At 38.2% G+C, this 25,832-nt stretch overlaps 1 protein-coding gene across 5 annotated transcripts in view; it reads right to left on the bottom strand.

Moving 5' to 3' along the window:
• Positions 1-3,510: 3,510 nt before the first annotated feature.
• CLEC16A (C-type lectin domain containing 16A) overlaps positions 3,511-25,832 on the bottom strand; it is a 60,478-nt gene continuing 38,156 nt past the window's right edge. For 2 of the 5 annotated variants that reach the window (XM_033073886.2, XM_033073887.2), the window contains 5 exons: positions 25,057-25,208; positions 24,152-24,356; positions 23,302-23,469; positions 18,075-18,221; positions 3,511-8,614 (listed from right to left, as the gene is read on the bottom strand). In XM_033073886.2, the coding sequence (XP_032929777.1) occupies positions 8,280-8,614; positions 18,075-18,221; positions 23,302-23,469; positions 24,152-24,356; positions 25,057-25,208 (1,007 nt within the window). In that variant the 3' untranslated portion in view covers positions 3,511-8,279. Of the gene's footprint in view, positions 8,615-12,430; positions 12,555-18,074; positions 18,222-23,301; positions 23,470-24,151; positions 24,357-25,056; positions 25,209-25,832 lie in introns of those variants that run through there. The other 3 variants (XM_033073890.2, XM_033073888.2, XM_033073889.1) reach the window with 3 other exon arrangements.

The following is a 25,832-nucleotide window of genomic DNA, read 5'->3' as shown; positions in this document are numbered from 1 at the left end:
GAAAGATTGAAAAGATTTTAAATATACTGGTTTTTTCCCCACTTCCTTTTTTCCCTAAATTCAAAAGACACCAGTCTTCTTTCCAAGCAAACTCATTTCTGTGAACTAATCATTCTGGTCAATAGCGAATCATTGCAAATTATGACCAAGTCTTAAATCAAACATTCCTAGAAGCTAGAAGACAGACTTGTTTTCTTATCATTTTGAAGTTGTTCGGATGACTCAGAGATATGGTGCAAACAAAAGACCAAAACTATTCACTCTGAAAATTACAGGTATTCAGCAGGAACTACGTTAACTGGCGCAAGCAGTAAGACTGGAATGATGCTTTTAATGACATTTCCTTACAACAAGGTGATAAAAAGATTAATGCTTAACATCAACCTGAAAGCATTTTACAAGCATGAACTAGGCTTCCCAAGTGCACCACTAATCTGTCTGAAAAGGGTGAACTCAGGAACAGGAAGGACCTGTCCAATGTCCTGTTAAGCTAAAGCATAGGTGAAGCTTGCTGATACCAGCATAATACACTCTGCAGGGTGAGCTGATCTAAACATAGCAAGAGAAAAGACACCTCTGATTTCCCATAACAGGTCTGGTTTTCTTTGCAGATTCAGTCAAAGCAGAGGAAGCTTAGCTCCAAGGCTGCCGTTCAAAGAGATCTGTGGTTTGACAAAATTTGACAAGTATCCCTCCCTCACAAAACATCTCATCTGAAGATCTGTTCAGAAACTCTCGAAGAGGCCTGTTTGAACCAAAGTTTAGTGAGCTGAGTGAACCTATCTCCCTCCAAAGCACTTTGGCAGCTACGTAAGAATTGCAGGTTATCTAACAGACAGTGGTTACCAACACCACTTTCACAGGAAAGCCTTGAAGCTGATAAACTGTGATAAGCAAATTCAAGTGAACTGCACAGTGGAGAAGCAGCAAAGCAAGGCTGCTTACATCTTGTTCCCAAGAATTCTGGAATTAAGCTACACCCCTCTCACATAAACAACCGGGTTTGCATAGGATAATACAGTGGTGGAGAAAAGAGTAAAACTTCAACACAGGTGTGGCTATGGACAGCTGTATCTGATATTCTTACAGGTGATGTGCTTTTTGTAGTATCGGTTAAGTAACCAATATCCTGCACAGAGGTCATGGTTTCATATAAAGTGCTATAAAGCCATGTTTCTTTTCTCTTGTCCCTCAAATTACCTATCAGGAGGAGTGAAACTACTTTCCTACTTTGCAGACCCCACCTCTCTGCAGACACAAAATTCTTTTTCCTAAGACATTATGGTTATCTGCCTCTCTCTTCCTTCAGAAACTCCTTTGTCTATCTCTGGTAGCTCTGGCTGCTAATGCAGAACCAGCTCTGAGCACATCTGCAGTGGTGACCCAGTCTGGCTATCTTCCTTCTCAATTCACTGGTCCATCAACAATGCAGTTTCAAACAGCTGCTTAAACCTGCTTCAAATAAATGACCCCTAAATGAGGACAAATTTACAAAAAGATGTCATCATTCAATTAAACAGAAGACAAAATTTGTTTCTGTAGTAAAATATCAGCTTGTTTTCCAATCCAGTGTCACGATGTTTATTCCCAACTAAAGCTGAGAAAAATGTTGTGGAAGAAACAGAGCCCAGGAATTCATCTGTCCTTATCAGTAATCCAAATAGGCAAAAAAAAAAAAAAAAAAAAAAAATCAGCTGTGGCCTATGTGAAATATAAACCTTTATTTGGGGACAAGACAGGGAGAATGGAATGCTCAGATCAGTATTTTCCACTCAACAACCACAGTATTTCCCATCTTTGCTGAGTGTCTGAGGCCAGACAAGAGATTCCAACTTATTTCAAAAGATCTTAAGTCTGAATAATAAGGCAAAAACTTCACCTCATAAAATCCATTTTAGAGAACTGACATCCAAAATCAGTAATAATTTTAAGACCTAGACATATTTGCAGATAAGCTGATGGTAAAATCCTTCAGCCAGAAGCAGACACACAACTGAGCAGCATCCAACCAGACTGACTTACTCCCCATCAGCTCAACTGCCTTAACTATGTGTGAACATTTGCCTGAAACCTTTCTTCCAATTTTGTCACTGGACATTTGCAACTCCAGGTGTGGCAACTCCCTCTACCTCTCCTTATTTGGTTAAACCTATGAATTTAAAATTCAGTAGAATTTTCAGGGAATAAATTAATATAAATAACCATCTCTTAGACAATTCCCAGTTGTATGCAGCAGATATTCAAGATCACCAGAAAGTACCATGATAGCTTTTGTCTTCACACAAGCTCTAACATGACAGAATAGAAATCCAATTTCTTCTGCTCCAACAGTTGCATCCATGAAGTCCCAAAGAACTTCTTCCTTGACACAAAAACAAAGGTTAAGTGTCAAAAAACAAAGAGAACATCTCTAAATGCTGTATCTTCAACAAGAGTTACTTTGACAAATGTATTCAGAGTTTAACTTCCTTATTTTTATAACTATGCTGGAATTATCTTGTCTATAAAGTGGATTTACCCACTACAGGACTAAGTTGCTGCACTTAGATGTTTGTGGGGACTAGGAAAAGAGTGGACTAATGCAGCACTGCATGTCTGTCCAGTTCATTTTCAACCCAGTCAGCATGAGAAGAGGTCTGGAGGCTGTGCTTTCATTCCCTCTCAGATCATTAGTATTAATTATTAGGCTCAATCTGACTCAGTGTCAGAGTCCAGAAAAGTTCAGTACAGAGACACAGGAAAAATGACAAGACAAAAGGCTGCAAGAATTCTGAGGCATCAGGATACAGAACCACAAAACAGTTTCAAACATGATGGAAGGGACCTTCCTGATCACAAATTGTCACCTTAAAGCAGTACTACCACCAAAATTTAGAAACTTTGGCTGCCAGGAGCAGATTTAAGCTTGCTTTCCACAATACACCATGATTTAATACCTGCATTAGAGTAAATTACAGTATTGTCTCCTTTCTCTGATAACTAGCTTGCTTATTTGATGGTACAATGCAATTGAGTTTCTTCCTAAGAAAGCTTCTGGAGCAATGACTATTTTGAGATCACATTTCCCAAGGAATGTATATTGGCTGTGATGAATTCCTATAGATGTAGAGGCTAATTAACAAAAATCTAAGTAATAACTTGGTTGGATTTATTCCATATCCTGAACTGGCAACATGCACCAGAGAAAGAGGCAGAGGGTGAAAGCATATATTTGGGGAAGAAATCACACATGAAAGGCACTTTCAAAGTGGTTCACATATTTTAGATGCTGCCCAGCCCCTCTTGGTCTCATCTACTTTCCACTGCCCTTCTAGGTTTGTTTCTGCTCCCCTCTTGTGATGTCTTTCCTGCATATGCAGTGCAAATTACCCTGGCTTAAAGACAAAAGTGCCTAACAGTCACATATGCACAACATTCTTCTAAATAAAAGCAAGGTTCTGCAAATTTTGCCTTTCACTGCTTATGGATGTCCTTGTGCATCAAATGCATCAACAGCACATGAAAGGGATAGAAGTTTTCTTAGTAACACCATTTTTATTGCCAAGTTCCATTTACAAAGGTTTATTCCTTGTTCTTGTCCAGGTTTTCAATAGCCACAACAAATCATCAATGCCAGCAAATACAGACTCAGAAGTCTGGATTTCAGAAACATACACCAATATTTTCTAATTTCACTCCCTTCCCAGACACTTAGTTATATTGTTCTTTAAATTAACATAAGATATCACATTTACTCCAAATGTCTAACATAACTTAGATTAAATTAATACTTATTGCCTGTAGAAAGACATTTCAGAATTCAATTCAAACATGTTTGGGCTTTTTTCTATGTAAGTGCATGTTCAGGACTTTGATTTCCCAAATGAACTACATTTCAGACAACTTTACTGACATGTATTTCATAGGAGGATAGTCCATGTTCATTAAATGCTTTCTGTAGTGCTTAAATCCCAGGTACGTTCATTCTTCTAGAAAAATACATTTCTCCCTCTTTGCACTGAAAACAATCAAACTTACAAAACATCTAAAAATGAAGGAAAGAGTTTGCAACAAAAATATCGACACAAGCTATTCACAAGTGGAGATGCCTAAAGTTATCTTCTGAAGTTTGCAATGCTTCTAGAGGGCTTCCTGAAGTTGTGACAATGTATATTCAGTGCTGTCCCCTGGCAAAACAAAGCTGCTAGACATTGTAATAGTCTATGAAACTGCACACTTGAATTTATTACCAATCTTAAAAATTATTATGTTCATTGTAAATACTTCTGCCAGTTAATCCTTAAACACACCCAAACACTAACTGCCAGATCTTCTCATACATACTGAAGTGATCAGATTGCAATTATTACGTGTCTTAAACTCACTTCAGCATGAGTAACCATAACCAAAAGTAATGGGAAACAGGCTAAAAAAAAATCTCATGCATCTTCAGATTGTGATTTTAAAAGAATCCTGTGTACTAGTCTGGACCTTAACTTTTGTTATCAAGTATTCTTAGTCATTACCTGTTTAAGCCATTTTTAGTTACTTTTAAAATAAATGCACTCCACACATTTATGCTAACAAGACAGTCCCAACAATGACAAGTTTTTCCATTTCACATTAAGAACCAATGAATTCAATTTAGCAAAACAATAAACCAGATACCACCACAGTGCACATTTATTAGACAACCAAAATTTAGCTTTACATTTATAATACATTAACAAACACAAATATATATTTTAACACTTTGCAAATCAAATCTGAGCAACGTGCAAATCTAAAAATGTTAGGAGATCAAAATAGGGAAAATTCTGTACAAATATAATATAAAAATAGGTTTCCATATGAAAGAACCCTCTGAGACTCAGTCAAGAACTGCATCTCCTGTGTCTTTGTTGCTGCTCAAGTCTTGAGCAGCAGAAAAACCCCCAAGAACTACTCCCCTCCCAGCCCCTAAAAACATCCCACCCTAGCAAGCCCTGCTTGGATCCCCCTCTGCTTTTCAGAATCCAATAGGATATGGGAAGAGTTATTCTATTTGTTTCTAACTCATGCTGCAAATGTTGGGAAAGCTCAAGAGAAACACAGCAGGCAAGCACAGGAGAACTTCTCCTAAGACTGCCAGATAACAGAAGAGTAGTGCCTAGGTGGGTGATATCCTAGGGTAGGACAGTGGTGGTGAACCAGGGACACACCAAAAAACTCTTTCAAGAAGGAGGACAGCAGCAGTTAAGAAGAGAATTTTCAGCATATATTTGGATGGCTACATTAGGCTGTCTGAAAGAAGGAGACTAATTACCTTGGAGGCAAAAGGCCTCGATCTCCCTGCCCCCAGCCAATGTCTCTGCAGATCTCTGATTCAACTACATGTAGAACCAAACCATTTGTTTTCCCAGACAGCGACTGCCTGCCTGGGCAATGTTCTTTTAAAAACAAGTTTAACTTCAGCTGGTTAGTGGAGACAAGAGAAGAATGTTTAGCTTAGTGGTGGTTTTCTGACTACTACTCCCTGCTGGTCAGTGCCACAGCTCCTGAGGCTATTCTGGAGCTCCCTGTCTCCTGCAGAGAAGTGACTGACTACACCAGAGCAAAGCAGCACCATGTGGGTGAAGTGTTCACTCTTAGGAAGTGGCTCCATCCTTACACACACAGTTTCACCTGCTTGTCTGATAGCTTACCTATGTGTTCAAGCATAAAGTTTATTTTACTGCTAGTGAAATGATACTCAATTCCAGGGCAATTACTGAATTTTTGGATTGCTTGAAGTAATCACAAGAATTACACTTGTAGTAAGTCTGGAAATTAGAGTTATTCACATTTTACTGCTTAATTAGGAAACGGCTGGAGCCGAGTCAGGGCGGGTTTAGGTTGGATCTCAGGTTTTTTCCTCAGAGGTGGCTCAGGCAAATTAACAGCAGACTTATTCTTCTATTTCCCTAATAACAGTACCTGTCTCAGTCATTTCCTGTGAAGCTCTCACTAGACAAGTAATCATGAGAGTTAAAAGCCACTCAAAAGTAATGAAAAGCAGAGTCACCCTTCTTTCCCTTTGCTCCATTTCCTGTGCTCAGGAGTGACATTATGAACATGCATCGAAGAGACTCCTTGTGCACGGGTCTAATCTTGCTAGATCTGAATTTGAAATGAGATAAATAAAGATCAAGGTTTCCCAGTTTAAAATGAATTCTATTTAAGGGAAATCAGCCTGCACAGTGGTATTTTGTGTAAACTAGGTCAAGAATTTCAGGTTAATAACTAAGATAAAATGCTTTCAAATTAAGTGAGGCATTTTTTATAATGGTCTTTAGAATATTACTGAGACTACAGTGTAATGCTGCAACATTTCAGAGAAAGGCTAGACTGCAGTCAGTTCAGCTAATGAAAATTCATGTGGTCCTTGTGCCCAGATTGTTACTGATGTCTAGGCTTGTTCAGGTACATGCACATTAGCTGCAACAATGACTGCATGAGTGCAAATTCATCTTAAGCACGAGACTAAACAATCCAAAATGTAGACTCTTATCCTAATAATGCCAGATTTTCACACAAAATCCACTGCAGTGCTGAGGACACCTAACTCTGAGTTCATTTAGAGTTTGGGCCACTCTGGAATGGTCAGAGTACCAGTTAATTCAGTCTGAGAGAAAGAAGTCGTCACAGAAAATTAGAAATCAAAACTGCATGTAAAAGTTAATAAGGGGGGAAAAAAATTACTGGGATTCAGTAGCAGACACCTCATACACCCAGATGGCAAAGATTCAATTATTATGTGAAGGAGAAGACAAAAAGTGAGAGAAGTGGTACCTGTGAATTAGTCAATCTCATATACATACATAAAACACTGAAAAATCGAGTATTCCCTGTAACAGCCAGGAAGAGGCTAAGAACTGGGTAAAAACTTTGCAGATTCACCTATTTGGTACGAAGTCAATGTCAGTAGAGACAGAATGAGGAAACAGATTGCAGTGGTGACTAAAACCAATACCAAGTAAACAGCAGTCCTCCTTTGAGGAATTGCCAACTCAGTAAACAGACCAGCAATGACAATCTATTCATTTTACTATTAAATTAACTTACTTGGAAATTGATGAAAAATGTTAAATTCCTTTCATGTTAAATTATGCATCAAGTCAGCAAAGAACATTCCAGACTTTAATCAACATCTTTCCCTTTTCTGTCAGCTTGGTGTCAGGATCTAGGAAGTAATGTTAACTCACTAACTTTTATGTAGCAATGTTGTTTAAGTAAGATACTATCCCAGATAAGAAAAAAAAATAAATTACACAATACTGTTCAAGATCAGACCTGCAAAGGAATTATCAGTTAGATATGGTGACCTTCTTCCTACCTAACTATAAAATATGTGAAAAACCTCTTTAGAGTAAAACTGCTTGTCTGCTTCTTGAAGTTGTCTTTCAGTTGCAGGGATATCACCACTCCTCAGATGTGTAGCAATTAGACTGTCAGAAGTGAACAAACAAGCTATAGCAATCTTTTAAAATGTTTTACATTCCGCTCTAGGTGGCTAAGCAAAGACTAAAGTAGTTCAAAAATTCCTTATGTTAATTTGAACAAGCATTGTATTTTAACTTTGAATCAAACCTTGAAATAAATATTACATATGGAAAACGTAGTATTTAAGTCTGAAGTCCTACCAAGACAATACTGAATATGACCAAGCCTGCTGGTATTGTGCAGACCTCCAAAAGATGAACAAGATCAGGGTTAAAAAACAAAACCAACCAACCAACCAAAAGAACCAAATAAAATCCCAAAACGCCCCCCTCCAGAAAAAAAGCCCCAAACCAAACACCAAAGTGAAAAAACACACCCTGACTCAAAAGGAAGCTTTACCTCTGTCCTATAATATATAATTTTTTCTGGTCAATGGCACGTCTCCCATTTCAGAGACGTAATAATGCAGTACCATGAAGCTGGGTATCCAAAAGTCTCTTCACTTTGCCATAATACTGTAGACCTTCTATAATTAATTAGTTCCTATTAGAAAGGCAGTAGGTCCTCTGAAATACGTTCATGTTCTTGTATAACAGAAACTGGTAGGAAAGAAGCAGTCCAGATTCAAACGTTCGGGGTTTTTCTCTCTTCTCCAGTTCAGATATGCTGAGGATCCAATGTTGGCTCTAAAAGCTGCTGACATTCTCCATCACCAGTTGGTCCCTTAGTGTGGACCTGAGGCCTCTCAGGCCTCCAGAAGTATCTGCACTCCCAGAGAAAAAACAAATGACAATTTGGTTGCACTTCCCTCAGTGTTTATTACAGTCTGCATGGTGGCTTTAGTCAGAACATTCTCCCTCTACCTCCTTCACCATGTCAGCTTCAAGTTCAGGCTGCAGAGAGGCCTGAGGGATGCAGCTGAATGTTCGAATGCTGTGGGGATCAACTGGGGGCACCAGGGTGAGCGACTCCACACTCAGTGTGTCTGTGTTGTCATCTGTGATTAAGGAAATCGTGGGCTGCTGTGCAGGAATCAGGCTGGGAGACAGGTTGGCTGTTTCTATGTCACTGGTTTTTACAGCATTTTTGCTGGACTTTGAAACAGCTGAAAGAGTTTCATCAGTCAACATTGTCTGACTGGACATCAGAGGCTGCTCTGGAGCTGAAGCATCATCTAAGAATAAAAAACACAAACAACAATCAATATTCAAGTCATTATGCACATTGAGCCTAACAATATACCATTATTCATGAGTGTTCAAGAATAACTGGGTGGAAAATGCAGTTCTGTGAAGCACTGTGCTTACACATCCAAATTTTAGGAATTAGAAATAAACCAAAAGACTATAAAAGCATAACCTAAATGCCAGCAGATTCTGTTCAAATTAGGAATCAGAAATTACATACATGTAGTATTAGAATATGTAGCAATATTAGAAATATTCTTAGAGAGAGGAAGTTGAGGGTAAGAAAACTTCCCCAGTATTTAGTATGAAGTAAAATTAACCACTACCCCATATCAGGAAGATCTTTAGAAATAAAAGAAAAAATGTAAGAACCACTCTACAGCCAGCTTTCCCAAAAGGTGGCCTGTTTCTTACAAAAATTTGGAAGTCATTCTCTCAATTCATCCTCCAGATTCACATTTAAGTGACACCTCAACCACAGAAAGCAGAATTTTGGCAGAAGAGGAAGGAGGATCATGTCCTTACAGCAACTGAAAGGTGCTGCAAGAGGCCTGTTTTACACAGCCTGGTGAGACATGGGGGTTTTGTCCTCCTAAGCATGGAGCATCAAACAGTCTTAAAACTGAGAATAAGCATAAATGCTACAGAAAACTGATATGCTACTGTACCTTCCCATGTTATGAAAAAACCCTCCAACATTAATAGCTATTTGTACTGTCCTTTCCCCCTAAAAATCCTAGTGAACTGTCAAGCAAGCTGTTCATTTGGCTCAGGATGGAGAGGGTGGAGGGGATGAGATGATACAACCTTAGATGATCGAGAAAAGTCAGGTTTTTTTCAGACTACAATAATAGATGCCATTAAAGTAACAGGTATCCAGCTTCAAGACAGACCAGTTTTAAAGCTTTTGTAAGAAACAGCATGTGTTCAAGTGTACAGGCATCTGCAGAAAAGCCTACAAGGCAATGTAGTGAATACAGAAGCTAAGAATTGTTATGGTTTTAATACATAGCGACCTTAAAAATATTTCAGTTTTAATATGATTCCAATTAGTCCTGGAAAAGAACAGAAAGCATGAACAAGACAAAGGAGGGGGGGGAAAAAAAGAAAAAAAAAAAGTAGAGAATGGAATGAGTATCAGTAAGGTATCAGTGGGTAACACTAAAATAATTGATTTTTTTTACCTTATGGGTAAGATAACCCAAACAATGGTGCATTCTCACTTCAGAAACCACTCACACGTACTTTTTGCTGAACTGGTGGCTAAAGCTTCTTGCTTTGATAAAAACAAGATTTATAGATGGTAAAAAAGTCTACTTTAAAATAAGAGACATCAGTGGTTATTTTTGAACTATAAGGACAGACCCAAAGTAACCCTACAAATTCTTTTTATCTGTCAAGAAGCTTTAGTGAGAATGTAGCAACTGATAACAGAGGAAGTGATGCAAGAATCACATGGAAAATGAACTGCTAAAACAATGAAATACAGGCTCATTTCTCTGAATTCCAAGCTAAACACTAACATTTCAGTATGCACAGAAGAGTGAGTTTCTGCTTTTTGAATCTATAAAATCTTAAAAGGATATCAAATGTTCTTTGCCAAGATAACTTTTTAATCTTACACTATAGCATGAAGAGTCATGCAAATTCAGGATTCAGAAACCTGAGGCATTCTGGTAGGTGTTATCAATCAATGGCATTGTGTTCAGAATATTGTATACACCACATTTCTATTACAGCTCTATGCAACTTCTGAATCCACACTCCATTTCTGAAACCATTCCTTCCCCTCTCCCAATAGAATATCAATGTATTTTCATAACACTTGCATTTACTGAAATAATGAAAGACATACATATTCTTTTGCTATGCTGGATTGTCCCCAAATCCTTCCAGGCAGGTTCTAAGTTAATGCTAAAATCATTCCCTTCTTAGGGAAAAAAGTATTTGAAAAAAAATCTCCATTAAAAAAAAAAAAGTATCTGGAGTTAACAAGTCCAAACTTTCTACACAAAAGTCTCAAAAAACAAAGAAAGAAAAAATATCAAAAACTGTAAGCAGAATATACTGGCCAGAATTTCAATGGCAGTATTTGTAGAGAATACAAGATCAGAGCTCTCCTCTGCTTCCCTCCAGCTTTTATTTACTCTTGCTAGAAGCCAGTCTCTCTCTCCTCTCAGGAAGTCCTCAGTCACTGCCTGCCTCACTTCTGTAACTCTGGCACTGAATTTCAGGGAATGGTGCTGACTGCTGTAACCCATGGTGGTACTACTGTCAAAATGACAAAAAGCAAACCCCAACACAAAAAGGGGTGGAGGAGGGAGAGCTCTGAACATTGTCTAGAGCTCACAAGAATGTCTGTCTTTAAGCAGGTACCAAGCTCTTGGTTCTCCAGAGTTTCATGTACCTGGCACGTTTACAGATTAATTTCTCTACTGATTATCTGGAAATTCCCTTTATGCTGCATATAAAATACTAACTGGCTTTCAAAAAACCTAAACTCCCACCATGTTGTTGCAGTTTGACTTTTGGATAGAAAGAAAAAAAATTGCAATTTTTCCCTGGATAAAACTACCAGTCACTGAGATATGCTTTGCTCTTAAATATCAAAAGGATACCACCTAATACTAGAAAACAGCATTTCTATTTATCTCCAGCTATCCTCAATGTATTTAAGAAATAGTGTTCTGGCACAAAATATATGCCAGATCTGCAAAAAAAACAGGGAGAGTGAAGTCAGTTTCTTAACATGGTTCTAATCTTAACACTGAGTTCTAACAAACATCCTTCCATAACTCCAAACTTATTTTACTTACTGAAACCAAGGTGTAATTTTGCAAGTTTTGGGGTATTACTAGCTCTCTTCAGATGCAGAGCCTTCAACAGCCTTAAATGTTTTTCAGCACTTCTTTGATGCTACAAAGATTATAACTACAGCAAAAAATCCCAACTAAAACACTCAACTTTTTATATTAACTTATGTTAAGAAGGGTTATTGTGAAAGAAGATGGAAAAGGACAGAAAAAGGAAAGAATTAATATCATCCACAGAGAAGTGTCCTAAGCTGTACAGCAACATACTCTGAAAGGATAACAAAAACACAAATTACAAGACATTAACCAAAAAGTTGCAAATTAAATCCAAAAGATCAAAAAGGGTGTTTATATACTATTAGCTGAGCAAAGTATCTTCCTGCCACAATAGTAACAAAAGAAAAGAGTTAATTAATACAAGTTAAAATATATTATATAACAAAGGTCATCTGGAGTGGATTTCATATTTTTTTGCATCTGCTTCCCCCTCCTCACCTCCTCAGGTGAGGACAATCAAATAGTCCATAAAGTCACAGCTGCCAGAATTTGATGATCACAGAAAAATTAAGTTTCTGTCATCAGAGTCCAGAGACAATCTTACACTGAATGCCTGTCCATTTGACCTGTGCTATAAAAAGATCTCTTGCTTTGGCCAAGGACCTGCATTACTGTCCATCCAAGGAGCCTGCACTTACTAAATTTCACTACAGCCAGGGTTGCCCTGTGCAAATGAAGACATGGCTGCTTTGAAGCTGGAGGCTCAATAGCACAATTTCCACCTTTGGCAAGAGTGCCCAGAGACATGGGAGAAGCTGCAGACAAGGTTTTCAAAACCAGCTGATTATTGCTTTACAGTTCTCCCAAAACAAAACACAGAGACATTATCATGTTTTCTTCAGTTTCCTACCTCACTGTCATTGCTGTCAGCATGGAAAGCAAATATGTTCTATTGATTGTTATGGGCTTGTGAAGTCTTATGGAGGAACCTGCCTGAGTGGGTATTGCGGGAGTTTCTGCTGCAGCTGCTGCTGGAAGGCCTAAACCCAGTGTCCACCGTGACTGTCAGCCTCCGACAGACTAAACACCCGCCGGCGTCCTTTCCTGCCAGACCTTACTAGAGGGAAACACAGCCAGAAATCATACAGAGGCTTCAACAATGACACAGGGAAGGGAAACTGGAATGGAGACAAAGGATAAATGTTAGAGCAGCAACAAGAATAAGTGACAAGGACACACCCGTAACTGCTGGTATCTTAAATACAATTTGACATCATACCAGGAGCCTTCTATGTTTGGGAAATACTTCTGAAGCTGGAAGTATTCATTCTTTAGAAATAAATGAGCTTATATGAACTTAATTTTCTGCTTCCTATCTGAAAAAGTTCTTAAGTTTGGGCTGTATCCGGCAATACCAACAGCATTTGCACCAAGGCGGGATGGCAGGTATTTATTTGCATTACAATCTACTCACCTGCTTTGGAAACTTTGAGATAAGTTATTTACCACAAATTCTGGTGGCACAGAATTATTCTCCTTTCCCCTGGCCATGAATTATATGCAGTGCAGTACTGACAACACTGCAGACTGTTCAGCCCTACTACTCTCATACCTAACAGTAGCACTTGGTTTATGACAAAGTCAAACACAGTTTGAAAAGATAACAGCAGTTCAGATGATGATGTTTGGTGCATAGAAAGTTCCTAGAAAAGAAACTTTCTAAGAACAAAAGTACTTCCTCACCTAGTCAGAAAATTACTACAGCATCATAGAGCAGGAGGTCAAACCACATTTACATTACTGATTATAGAGGGAAGAGACAGAGATGGTTTCAATAGGAAGGCAGACACTGCTCTTAGAAGCTCTCCATGCTTGATTAATCACCCTCTCCTTGGAATGGAAATTTAATTTTACAGACTGGAATCCAATATGTTCTCTGCAACAAGGGACAGCTCTTAGTACTTATTTTAGATCTTTTATCATCAATACCTGCCAAAAGCATAAAATACAGCTTAAGTGGCACAGATCAGTGCCTTGTGAAGTCATTATCTATTGCTCCCATGTAAACATTTTCTTAAGTACTAAAGCCAATTGCTTTTTAAAAGTTAAGACAACTTAAAAATTAATAAAATACAGCACACATGACATTAATACATTCATAATTCTGGAAGACTGCTAACTTACAGTAACAGAGCTTCTATATCTAATCCTTGACATATATGAAAATAAGCACTTTAAAGAAGTGCACAGTTCCAGAAAGGGTAGCCAAGACATGACTGTATTCTAAGCTCTGAAACTTGATGACTAAAATCTGCCTAACAAGAGAACATTTCTACCTTACGCACAGCAACATTTTCAAAAGCACATGATAATTAAAAAAAAAATCATGTCAATACAAGGAAAAATCAACCTGACAGCAGCACTTGTAGAACCTGATACTGATTTTTCTGTCTTGCTAAGCATTCTGCTTTCTTTAAGGGATGATTTCTGATTTTTCTGGATGATTTTTTTGGAGTTGCCAGCCCTTAAAATATCTGTGCCATAAAGCAGTGTGATAGTTACCAGGCGGGATAGCCAACAAACTCGGGAATCATAGGAGTTTATTTCACTCATGACAAAGCAGTTGATGCAACACTGTGTGACTGATGCAGGTTCGAGTGATAACAAATTATTTTTACAAAATGTTGAATTAGTGTAACTTTTTCCTGTGACATGTTTTTGAAAGCTCTTTTGCTGCTTAATCATCAGTATACCCTCCATGTTGTAACATTCTCTTAATTAACACGCAGTTTGTCTTTATTTTGTTCTCATCTATCACTGTGTTATGTAAAAATTGCCTATGTTCCAAATCTTTTTTCCTGAAACAACTCTGTTAAGATTTATAAGTATCATCTCAAATATATCAAACTCTGACTAGTTTAAATCTGTCAACAGACTGTAGCTTAGGACGCTATAATCACAAGTTCACAGTATAAACAGCTGTGTGGCTCAAGATTTAAGGAAGGTAGTTGAGGGAGTTTCCTTGAAGTCCAGATAGGCATCTCCCCTTTATCTACTCTGGCCTTCTCATCTGAAGTTCCTGAGCAACCCAGGATGCTTTTCAGGCTCAACAACTTGAGAAGGTGCCAGAATCAACAGGGGAACAGGGAAGGAGGGGCAGAGAGCTCCTACAAATTTGTGTGTTCAAAATGGAGTGGGAAATGAGACAGAGTCACACATGATAGACTGCAGCGCATTCAGCTGCTACCTTGGGACATAAAACAGATTCTGGTAACTGCTTGCTGTTCATCAGTAACTGGTTACTTCCTCCTCAAAAAAGCCACTTCACATCATGCAAGTCTCCTCTTCTGCTTCACAGCAGAGTAAGGCAGTTTAGTTTCAACTGTCCTCAAGTGGTTAAGCTAAGGGAAAACCACTGCTTTACACAGAAGTGGGTGAATACCAACAATTGTTTCCATATCCCAGCTGAGTGACCTGATCTAAACCACACTGTGCTCATGACACTGTCACCTACCTCAGCAGAGTTCTGCTCATGCACAAGCCCACAGGACAGCTACCTGCACATGGTCAAACAGACCCTCACTTCCTGGCAAGTTACCACTACAGATCACAATTACATGTAAATACCACAAAGGGGAGAACATGCAAACTTGCAGTAAACTGGTCAAGCAGTCAATGCAGAGACACTGATCCTGAGAATGACACTACCGAACTGACACTGAGTACGGGCAAAAAACGTCAACAGAGCTCCAGGAGCTGGGGAAAACCCTTCCTACATCCACACCTCCCAGAAGACCCAGCTCCAGGGACTTCAGAATTCTCATTAGTCTGTAACAAGGGCCTTGAGACACCATCAGAGACTCAGTCACAGGTTTTAAACCACTACTTGTTCATTATTGCCTCCAACTGCACTAAGCAGTTTGGTACAGACCAGGGCAGCAACTTTGAAGAATTACACACACTTGATGCTTTAGTTTGATTTTAGGAACAGTTTCTAGGCATTAATGACATTCTTTTACAAAGAAACTAAACTATAATATGCACCAAATATACTTCAATCACTAATATTAGTCTGAACTGATCACTCATACTTTGAACAACCACATACATGGCAGGAATTCTTGGTCCTAAAGATCAGAGCAAAACCCCTAAGCCACATTGCATGTACTTCAGCACCAACTGTGCTACCCTATTGCAACAGAACATCTGCTCATGCACCTACAGTCATTGTCTTCCTCTTTGTAACTGCCCTCTGAGCAGAACAAAATCCAGGAGCTGAGCTCAAGTTATCCCTGCAGCAGGTTAATGCAGGCTGCTGATTTGGCATTGAAGCAGCTGGTGGACATTGCCAGGTTCATTTTCTCTGACTTGACTGAAGGTGACTGTGCCCAATGATAGGCACAGAAGTGGATCCTCACAGCTATATTTGTTAAAGCATCACAAAATAAAAATGAAAAAAAAAAAAAAATCAAAGCACACCCAAAGAGTTTTCCTGCATGACATGTGGCATTTTTGCACATATTTTATGATTAAGTCACAGTGAAGGTCAAGGTGGGCAGTTCAGGCAACAGAACTGGGTAAAGTGCATCCTGGAACCAGGCATTTCAAACTACTTTCCCTCTGTTTTTGGTTTGGTTTTTTTTCATTATTTTTATTTTTGAAGGTGAGGAAGGTAGGGAAGAATTTGGGGTTTATTGTTGTTTTCCTTTTTTTTGGAAACCAGTGAGCAGCCTCCTGACAACCTTTTTAAAATGCAGGAATAGGAAACAGAACCTTATGTTACACAAATGCCAACATGTTGTGTAAGTAGACTGCAATTTTATTAACTACAGTATGTGATTATACTTCAATAATTCACTATATTTTTATATTTGATGAGTAATTATGTGTTTGGGATCTATGCATTTTTTTCATAGAAGCCAGATTTTGTGTGCTTGAAAGACCTCAGTCTGAAATGAAGCACAGTCTTGCTTAATATTTGTGTGAATGAGCATATTGCTTATACCTACAGAAATAATACAGATTCTTTATTATCATTTCCTTTACCACAGTTTTCTCTTAGTCACTATTGGCAAGAACCTGTAGTTGCATTTCTCTTCCTGACCATAGAGGATTCAAACACTGCAAAAGACACGGTACATGAGCCTTTTTACACTGCTAAGGAGAAACATGTCATCAAATCCATGTTTTCTTGTAGTGCCATTCCAGCCTGAGAGTTCTGACAAATGGCAGCACTTCTCTGTGCAACGACTACATATTACATGGGCCATAAAGAGACTGGGTACTACCAACAGAGAAAATAAAATTTTGAATAGATGGTATACAGAAAAATATACCAAATTTTATTCTGAAATTACATATATCGCAGGACTATTTTGACTGTATGTTAGTCTCTCAAGGTAATAGATGCTTTTTAATCTAAAGTCTGGGTGCTAGAAAGCTTTACAGATTTATTGTTCCTTAACTTCATCAGCACCCTTTCATTACCCTTTCCAGCAGGGATACTCACTTTAAACTTATAATGCACATTGACCTGCTGACACTGTTCAGTAAAACCTGAAAACACTCAATACCTAACAAAGTTTGCATCATTTCATGTAGGACTGCAATGAATTTTAGATATAGATGTGTTTTCCAAATAAATGCAAAATGGCATGTCTTAGAAGGGGCAGCCAGAACAACCCTCCCAAGGAGTGATCAATATTGGAAGTGACCATTAAAACAAGGGCTTGCTTAAAAAAGTATTGAGAATAAAGTGATCTCTCTTGTTTTACATCCAAAATGAGGTAGAGTAGGTCACTTCTGGCATGAAAGCACTTCAGGATGCACTGTTTGGGATTTCCCTGTTTAGACTCCAGCCTGAGGCTTTGCCTCACACAATTTGCACTCAACAGACCACTACAAGATTCTTTACAATTACTACATAAAAAGGAGGGAAAATGCAACAAGAAGTTCCAGTTTAAGCACACCACTAAATATACTGATCAATGCAAACACATGCAACCTACATTTGTGAAAGTTACACTGTCAGTCTATTTATGTTGCAGCCTCTTCTGCACCAATGAAACAGCCTCCTGAAATGTGGAGGTGTTCAGCCACAAGAGTGTTATTGGAAAAACTTTACAATATTAACATCCTAAATAACAATTTTCAAATATTCCATATTTGGCCCATTGCTACAAATTAACTTGAGGATCAGATAAACACACAAATGCAAATGTCATCCAGGTCAAAAAAAGATGCTTTATGTGGAAATCAACTTATCCACTATGGTGAAAGGCTAACAGTTTACATTACAGATTTATTCAAAGCAATACTTCAGGTTAAAACAAACCACCAACAAATAAACCCCTCAACATTCTAAACTGTTTGTGCTAGGAGAGATGCCAGAGAAACAGGAGGACATTATTTCACAAGTACTTAAAGCCTCTACTGAAAGAAACCAAGTATTTAGAGTTCCAGAAAGCTGAAGAGATCACTGCAATTTACACCACAATTTACTTTTAATTGGCTTAGTTGATTTAGTGATCTAAAACCATAAAGCTCTACTCTTTTAATCCAGTAACATAGTAAGTTAATTTTACAATAAACTGCTCTGTATCCCTCAGTGCCTAGGCTGAAGGTGGTGAGTGGATACCTGCAGGGCTCTGAGCAGCAGAAGGAGTGGATGTCGAGCTTGCAGTCACTGAATCACAGCGCCCTGTACTGCCACTGCCACTGGAAGGGGATGGTGACGAGAGTGGGGATGCACTGTGCTGATTTATGCACTGGGCTACAGCAAAGCCTGCAAAACAGGACAGTGAAGTTTACAAGTTAAATAGTACCTTGAAAGAGTCAAGCTGTTGAGCAACCTGGGAAAAGGTAAAAGCAAATCCTGTATCAAGGTGGTGCCAACCTAATTGGTAGTGACCCAGAGGATGTGCCCTCTCCCAACTTTACCTTGGAAACCAGAAAACCTGAAAATAGGCTACAAGTGCTGATTAATAAGGAAGTAGAGTTTAAAGAATTCAAAGCATTTTAAAACGTAGAGATTGCACAAACAGTCAAAATGTATCAAAACTCTTCAACTTTGATATAGTCAATATATTCACTGACCTTAACACGAAAAGGAAATTGAGTCAAAAGCAAATAAAAAAAACCTCTTAGATAGAAGATTTACATTTTTTACTAGACATAACTTCAGAAAATTTTAATCAGTCACATCTAATGCTGGCACTGAATTTCATCCAGCCTCTAAAACAAAACTTTTTCTAGTCTGAAGACTGGAAAGGTCTATACAGTGTCTAACAGCACTTCTTAGATGAGTTGTTTTCTGGCTTCTAGCATATTTCTTCAAACTCTTTGCAGTGTAGCATCCTTTTCTTTCCTAACCACCTTGCATTCATTCCTTTCTTCTTCAATAACTACATACCTATAGTCACCTCTTCAGGGTTTGATAGCAAGCAGCTTTTCAGAAGTTGATACACTTCTTACAGCAAAAGAACTGTCTTCACCATGGGCTGTAGGTCAGGTGAGTACACAACTTTTCTGCTTCTGCAGCTCTCCTCCCTCTCCCATGGGAAAGTTTTTTTTGGCAGTCCTATGAATTACTGAAAGTAGCCACAATGTGGACTATAAAACACCTAACAATACAGTCAACATGGAAAGGGAAGGTATCTGATAATCAGGTAAGATTGGAACTGCACCACAGAGTTCTTTATCCTTTTATATAGGTAATCTCCCATGGCACTACATGGATGATTCACTCAGAGAATCTCATATGGGGAACATGCTGGAGCCACACAGGATGTGGCCACCCAAAACTCAGTTTAAATGGACGTGTTACAAGAAGCTCTGAAAGCTTTAAAACATAGATATGATAAGTCAGGAAAATGCTATTAGCAGCAACACACTGACAGGTTGTGCTACAAGTGAAAACAACAGTGAAGAAAGTACAGAAGAAAGCTAACAAACATCAGTACTGTTAATAATCAGACTTCATCTGCAGTCCCACCTCCTACCTCCCACACCAAGAACTAGACCCCAAACCACTTGCAGAAACACAATGCCATTTCAATTTCTGCAGCACCGCAGCAGTTTTAGACAGGCATCTAAATGTCACTTTCACCAAGTTAAATTATAATTGATTATGTTCCAGATGAACACCACTTGAAAGAACTAAATCACCGAGTGATCACCAATCTTCCAGTGAAAAACAAAATAGCTGGTAAGGAGCTAATAATCCCATAAATGCAGATAAATCCACATATTTTATTTCAGAAACTAAACTGATCAATCTTCTACAATCATTCAGGTAAGTTAAACTGAGGTTACACACAGTGATGTCTGACAGTCTGAAAAATGTTGACCACAAACTGAATCACCTCAAATGTGAGAGACTTCCACACGTATCACTGGCCCTGAGCACTATAGTTTTTAATCATAGCCCATGTATATTAGATTTTTCATATACACTTCATAGTTTGAAATACCAGTTAGGATGGGGAAACAAGGACTTGCAGCCACAGAAGTGAGGCAAAGCCAACTGTTAATGTGAATAAAATTAATAATAACTCCTAAAGCCACTGGCATAGAAGAGCTTACATCAAGATATTTAGCTTCCCTTACAGTGCTGGTAAAAGCCATACCCATCCGAAGCACTCTATACCCACAGTTTGCACTTCAACGGAGAAGAAACCTTCCACTCTCACCTGAACAGTACAAAACAGTAAACAAGGTCTCCCACGACTGTCATAGGGAAAGCTGGCCTGATTTAGCAGGATTTTCAGCCCAAAGCTTCTGCAGAACAGCACTCATGGACTGATTCCTTACACGGGAGTATTTGCTTCAAACTGACCTCAACGTATTTTCTCTTCCAAAACAACGGCAAAGGAAGGATTTTAAGTGTACTAACAGAAGCTAGTTTAGGTAGAAGGGAAAAGTAAGCCTAAACCACTCAAAATACTGTAAATGGGAAACCACTGACCAAGAAAAAATATTAGAATCAGGAAACTTCTTCAGGAAATACTTGTAAAGAAAAGGTGAACAGAATTAATCATAGCTACAGGAAACAAAATAACAGTTAGAAGGTTCTGATGATGACAGGAATATCAGTTCATACTACACAAAGGGTTCCAAAGCTATGGATGAATTTTTTCCATCAGACTTTAAAAAGAAGACTGTTATGGTTTGCTTGCCATGCTAATGTTAACAAGAAGGTTTTTTCCTATTTTTTTCCCTCAAAACCTTATCACCATCTACTAAGATATTAACAATGGATAAAATAGCAAGAGGAATATATTGATTCCTTTTGCTTTTCAAAATTTACTTAGTAGGTAAGCAACCACACTTGTTAAAATATTTAGATGTACCTTTTGCTGGAAATCGTTAACATTTCCCTTAAGACACACTGGGCATATAAATCTCAGAATACAGCTGATACTTGAAACTAATTCTTGAGTTTGCTTGAAGAGGAAGTCATTATTTATTTACTTCCAATTGAAGACCTTTGTTCACAGGGTCCTGACCAAGTCTGCTGGTTTCTTTGAAAACAGTGTAATTCTTTATTTACACAGAGTGCTTCAGAAGTACAATACATTCATACATGGCTAATACATGAGATGGTGAACAATCCAGCCAACTACACTATCCCTAAAATGCTCTAACATTCTAGCAAAGGCCAGTAACTTAAAATAGACCTTGGAGTATATTCATAGCCATGACTTCATAATGATAAAATTGATCGAGGCGGGGTTTTGCTTGCGTTCTCTGCTGAGAACTGTCCAGTCCAGCAGGAGATGATTACAGCATGTCCCTGCACTTGGATAACCTGCACTTTTCATTGTGTTCAGGGAGATATTCTGAAGCATTGTCTGTGGCATTCTCATCACCCTTCACTTGTCTTGCATAAAACCCTGTTTTAAGCTGTAACAATCCTCATCCTCTTCCCCCCAGACACCAAGATTTTAACTGTGGAACAGTGAAGGAAAATGAAGTCCATTTTGACAACAGTAAGGGAGCAGAGAAAGTAACTGCAAGTTCTCTAGTGACATATGCAGAGCTTTATGTAGGCACTAGGAGAGAAACTGAACCCGACAACTACAATGAGTCTTCTTGAAAATTCTAAACTCATTGACAGTAATGAAGTGGGGAACTGATTCAATAGCTGTGTGAAAGTTCTTCATAGACTGAAATTTGCAGGAGGAATGAAAGCATTTATATGATTGTTAATTTCTTAAAAACCACACTGGATGCACAGCACTGATAGTCAATGTGGTCTTACCAAAAATAGTAATTAGTCTTCTAAAAATGTTGCCAAAAAAACACAGCTGTCCTTTAAATCTGCAAGGACATCATCATCAAGGGAAAGCATAATTTGTTTCTTAAAGGTACAACCAAATTAACTGACTGTGAGAGCTCTGCAGAACTCAAACTCAAAGTTTGTAGCAGTAAGAAGTGAATATATGAAGCCAGTAATTTAACTGCAACTTGTTAAATGATTTTTTCAAAGCCACAAAATTCTCCTCTTAAAAGTAAAAATCACTGCAAGCCTGATTAGGAGATAAGCACAGATTCCTATGAAAATCAATAGGAATGAGGAAACCTTATTCATTCCTCAGCAAAGATAAGAGAACAAACCCACATTTGATATTTGTTTTATAATCAGATGTAAAATGGGATATTAAATTAATTTTTATTATATTACTACCTGTCATAAAATGCATTTCAAAGATGCTGCACTTGAAATACTTCAAGTTCTGTGCCTCATTTCTCATATTTTGTATCAAATAAAAGTTTCAAAATACTTTTCCCTCTGGATCTGCAAGTGGAAGACTATGTTTCTTGGATTCAAATAAAGTATGTGGTTGCTTGAACAAACGACTTGCATCATCTCAAATACCCCCTTCATATTAGTAGATGAAGTCATTTGTTAGGAACACAAAGTGCACTCTCCTTAGAGAAAGCTGAAACAGCAACACTGGCATCTTTCCAACCACACCTTTTCTGTGGAAGTCATGTCAAATAAGGAAAACACTCCCCTCACACAATGTACACTTGTCTTTGAAACACCTGACTGACTGTATCTATGGTTTTATAATTTCTGTTCCTCAGTTAGGACTTGGGCAAGCGAGTTCCAATTTAGTCTTAAAGCAGTAAAACATCTGCTTACTGTTCTAAGTAATTTGAATTCTGTGCATTTGAATTCTGAATCACAGTTAAACAGAAATGCTGAGTTCTGTGAAATGCCAGGCAGTAAGTGGTAATGAGATCTTTTGTATAATACAGCACAGTTAAGTACTTCCAAAGCAGTATGAGATTTCCCTTTAAAATGACTCAACCCAAAAAGAAAAATGTCACCATCTGGAAGTAAATTTGTGAAACAGACAATAAGGAGACAAGAAAGCAAAAAGTTCATTGATTTAGAATCATTCCTTTAGTCCCAGTTCCAAGTTAATGTTTTTAGGAGTAGCTGTGGCCCTTTTCTGTCTTGCTCAGTGAGGGAGGTGAGGAAGTGCACAGCATCCTGGTTGTTTTCACAATCCAGCACAAAAACATTCACAACTAAATTAAAGGAGGAAATCTGCACAACTGAGAGATGTGTTGCATAAATACTGAGTTTGCAAAGCATGGTTTAAACTAACTTGATTTGTAAGGAAGGTATTAAGACATCTGGGGAAACTGCATGGAAGTATTGCTCACAACATACCCAGAATACACACCCAGGTATTACTTGTTTCTCTCAGAGAAAATTCTTCCTCATCCTGGAGTTGTGTGTTAAGGAACACATCACAACAAGCTTTTCACTGCTTGTACAAGTTACAGTACAGTTTTTGCAGATAGAAACCACAAAGCAAAAACTGCTTTTTAATGAATGCTAATCTTACCTGGGACTTTGTCAACAGATGCAAAGACAGAGCGCTGCACCGTCGGGTCACTGCTCCCACGCCGGGACTGGTCATAGAATCTAAATGGGAGGTGCTGGGCTGCAGCTCCAGAGCTGTGTCCAAAACCCATAACTTCAGTTGAAGGCTGAACAGGAAGATCCAGGAGAGCTATGTTTAATCACAATTGATAGTTTTTGTTACTCAAATACATAAAAGGAAGAGAAGGTGACAAGAAAATTGATAGCTTGCTCAGGATCTTAAGACTAAACCAGATTTTAGCATAACTTGCCTTCATTTGTCTCTGACTTATGGTTACAAATGCACTGACAAACTAGAGTCAATGCTTCTGGCAACCTTTCCTACATTGCTGTACACACCACATTGACACTAGGGAAACCTCAAAATACAGTGGAGAGGAAAACAATGCCAGGATTACAGGAAGCCCCTTGCACTAAAAAACCATAGGAGTTATTAACAATAAAATGGAAAATGGAAAATAAATGCCTTTGCATTAAAATGGAAATTTTAATTTGCTTTAAAATGGAAAATAAATGCCTCTGCATTACATTCAACCTAAAATTTTCAATATCAAGTAGACTGTAACATCTTCAAACTTGCTATAAATTTTTTTGTATGAAGAAAGCCATAAAAGTGTGACACATCCACTTTATAAATGCAAAGTTAAATATAAAACCAAATCTATTCCTTGGAAACTCAGCCTTTGTTTAAAGCTTTCTGTGGTTCACCACTCCTCTTTGTGCCTGAGCCTTACATTATAGAGTGACTTGCAATGACAGCCAAGTCTTGTGTCCCAGAATTATTTCAGGACAACCTGAAATGATTCATTCACCTGCTATTCTCTGCATTTTGGTGCGCCGAGCCTGGATGCGGCCTTTGGCCAGGCGCTGCTTGGCGATGATGCAGCGAATGTGATCCGCAAAAATAAACGTGGCCTGGAGGATCGGGAAGGGCTTCGAATGAGGACTTGAGGCAGGCTTGTGAATTATTATGTTCAGGGCTCTGCTGTCATCCTCTACTCCAGTCACCTGCATATCCTAATGAGAAGCAGAAGGCAAGTAGTTAAAAAGAAAAAGTAAGCTTTTCTAAATTCTAGGTTAAATATTAACATTGAAAGAAAATCCCATTAATGTTCCATTCAAGCTTACAAAGACATTTTCAGTGTTAGAAAACCCAACAAAATAAAACTAAAACAGACTCTGCAAGTTGTATAACTTGTATTTACTTCTTCAGAAACCAGTATTCATAGAGATTGAGTTAAATTATTTGAGCATAGCAAATTTTCAGGAAATACAAACAGTGATGGTTAAGGCAAAAAAAGACAAATGAGAAAAACTTCCTTAGTTAAACACAGATAATTTCAAAATTAACAACCTGTCACCTTCTCTACCTGTAGGAAAATCAGAACTGAGTTCATTAATGAGCTACTTGAGTAGAGTGCTTGGAACACAATGCTAACAGGATGTGAATTCAGTGCTCAAATGAGCAGAGCCCAATGCCTGTTAAGGAAGTTACCCCATCTGCAATTGTGACTCTGGTTACCTACGTAAACTTCTTCAGAAAATCAGAAATGTTTTAAAAGGAAGGAAGCAGAAAAAAGACTAGTGACCAAAAAAACAAGGAAGCATGGTACAGACCCTAAATATATAAGCTAATATTGGTATTACTATTTATCCAACAGAAAATGTAGATTTTCAGCTCAGAAAAGCTGACCACTCAAACTACAACTTCCCTTACCTGCAGAAGGCCTGCAAATTTAACTACTCCCCATCCGAGTCTGGCAACATCTGGTTCAACCAAACTCATCTGGTAAATATCCACAGCCAGGAATCTCTGAACTTGACCCCCATCCTTTGTTATGACTGTACAAGCAATCAGATCACTGTTATCTAAAAGGAAGGAAAAAGGTTACATAACATTGAAGCTGAGTATTCTGGAGTGTGGGTATTTTACATAACAGAAAATGTTAACCCAAGAAAATGTAATAACCTTGACAACACATGGTTAAAGCTTTTTTTCACATTTTTAACAGATATTTTAACTTCCCTGTAATAGTTACATAGAAAAGACGAGATATTTTAACAACAGTGGTTTAGACATCTTACAAGTTAGATTTAAGATGGGTACTACAAGCACCTTGCTTTCTCTTACCACCTTCATTATCTTTCAGAGAAAAGTTCCCTTCATCTCAGGGGTGAAATTGCAACAGTGCTGATTTCTCTCACTAAGTGGAAGTCTCAAGAAGTCTTGTTAACAACCACAGCCAGACAGTCTGCACCTGCACCTCACCAACTCCACTGCACACTTCTACCTTGTTATAAACTGGCTCCTGACACAAGCTACTTTTGTACAGGTCTGAAACCTATGCTGGCTCTTGGACACACTTCAGTCTCAAGATTATTTGGACTCTTCAGGTAAATTGTAGTGGTGTTTTGACAATGTTTGTTAAATGAGGTGACATTTTTTCCTTTATCCACATACTTCATTCACTTACATTGAAAACCATACCCTCT

The sequence above is a fragment of the Catharus ustulatus genome, chromosome 16 (genome assembly GCF_009819885.2).
Source record: "Catharus ustulatus isolate bCatUst1 chromosome 16, bCatUst1.pri.v2, whole genome shotgun sequence".
NCBI classification, from domain to species: domain Eukaryota; kingdom Metazoa; phylum Chordata; class Aves; order Passeriformes; family Turdidae; genus Catharus; species Catharus ustulatus.
The sequence above is the reverse complement of the archived record's forward strand: the minus strand, read 5'-3'. Positions and strand labels throughout refer to the sequence as shown.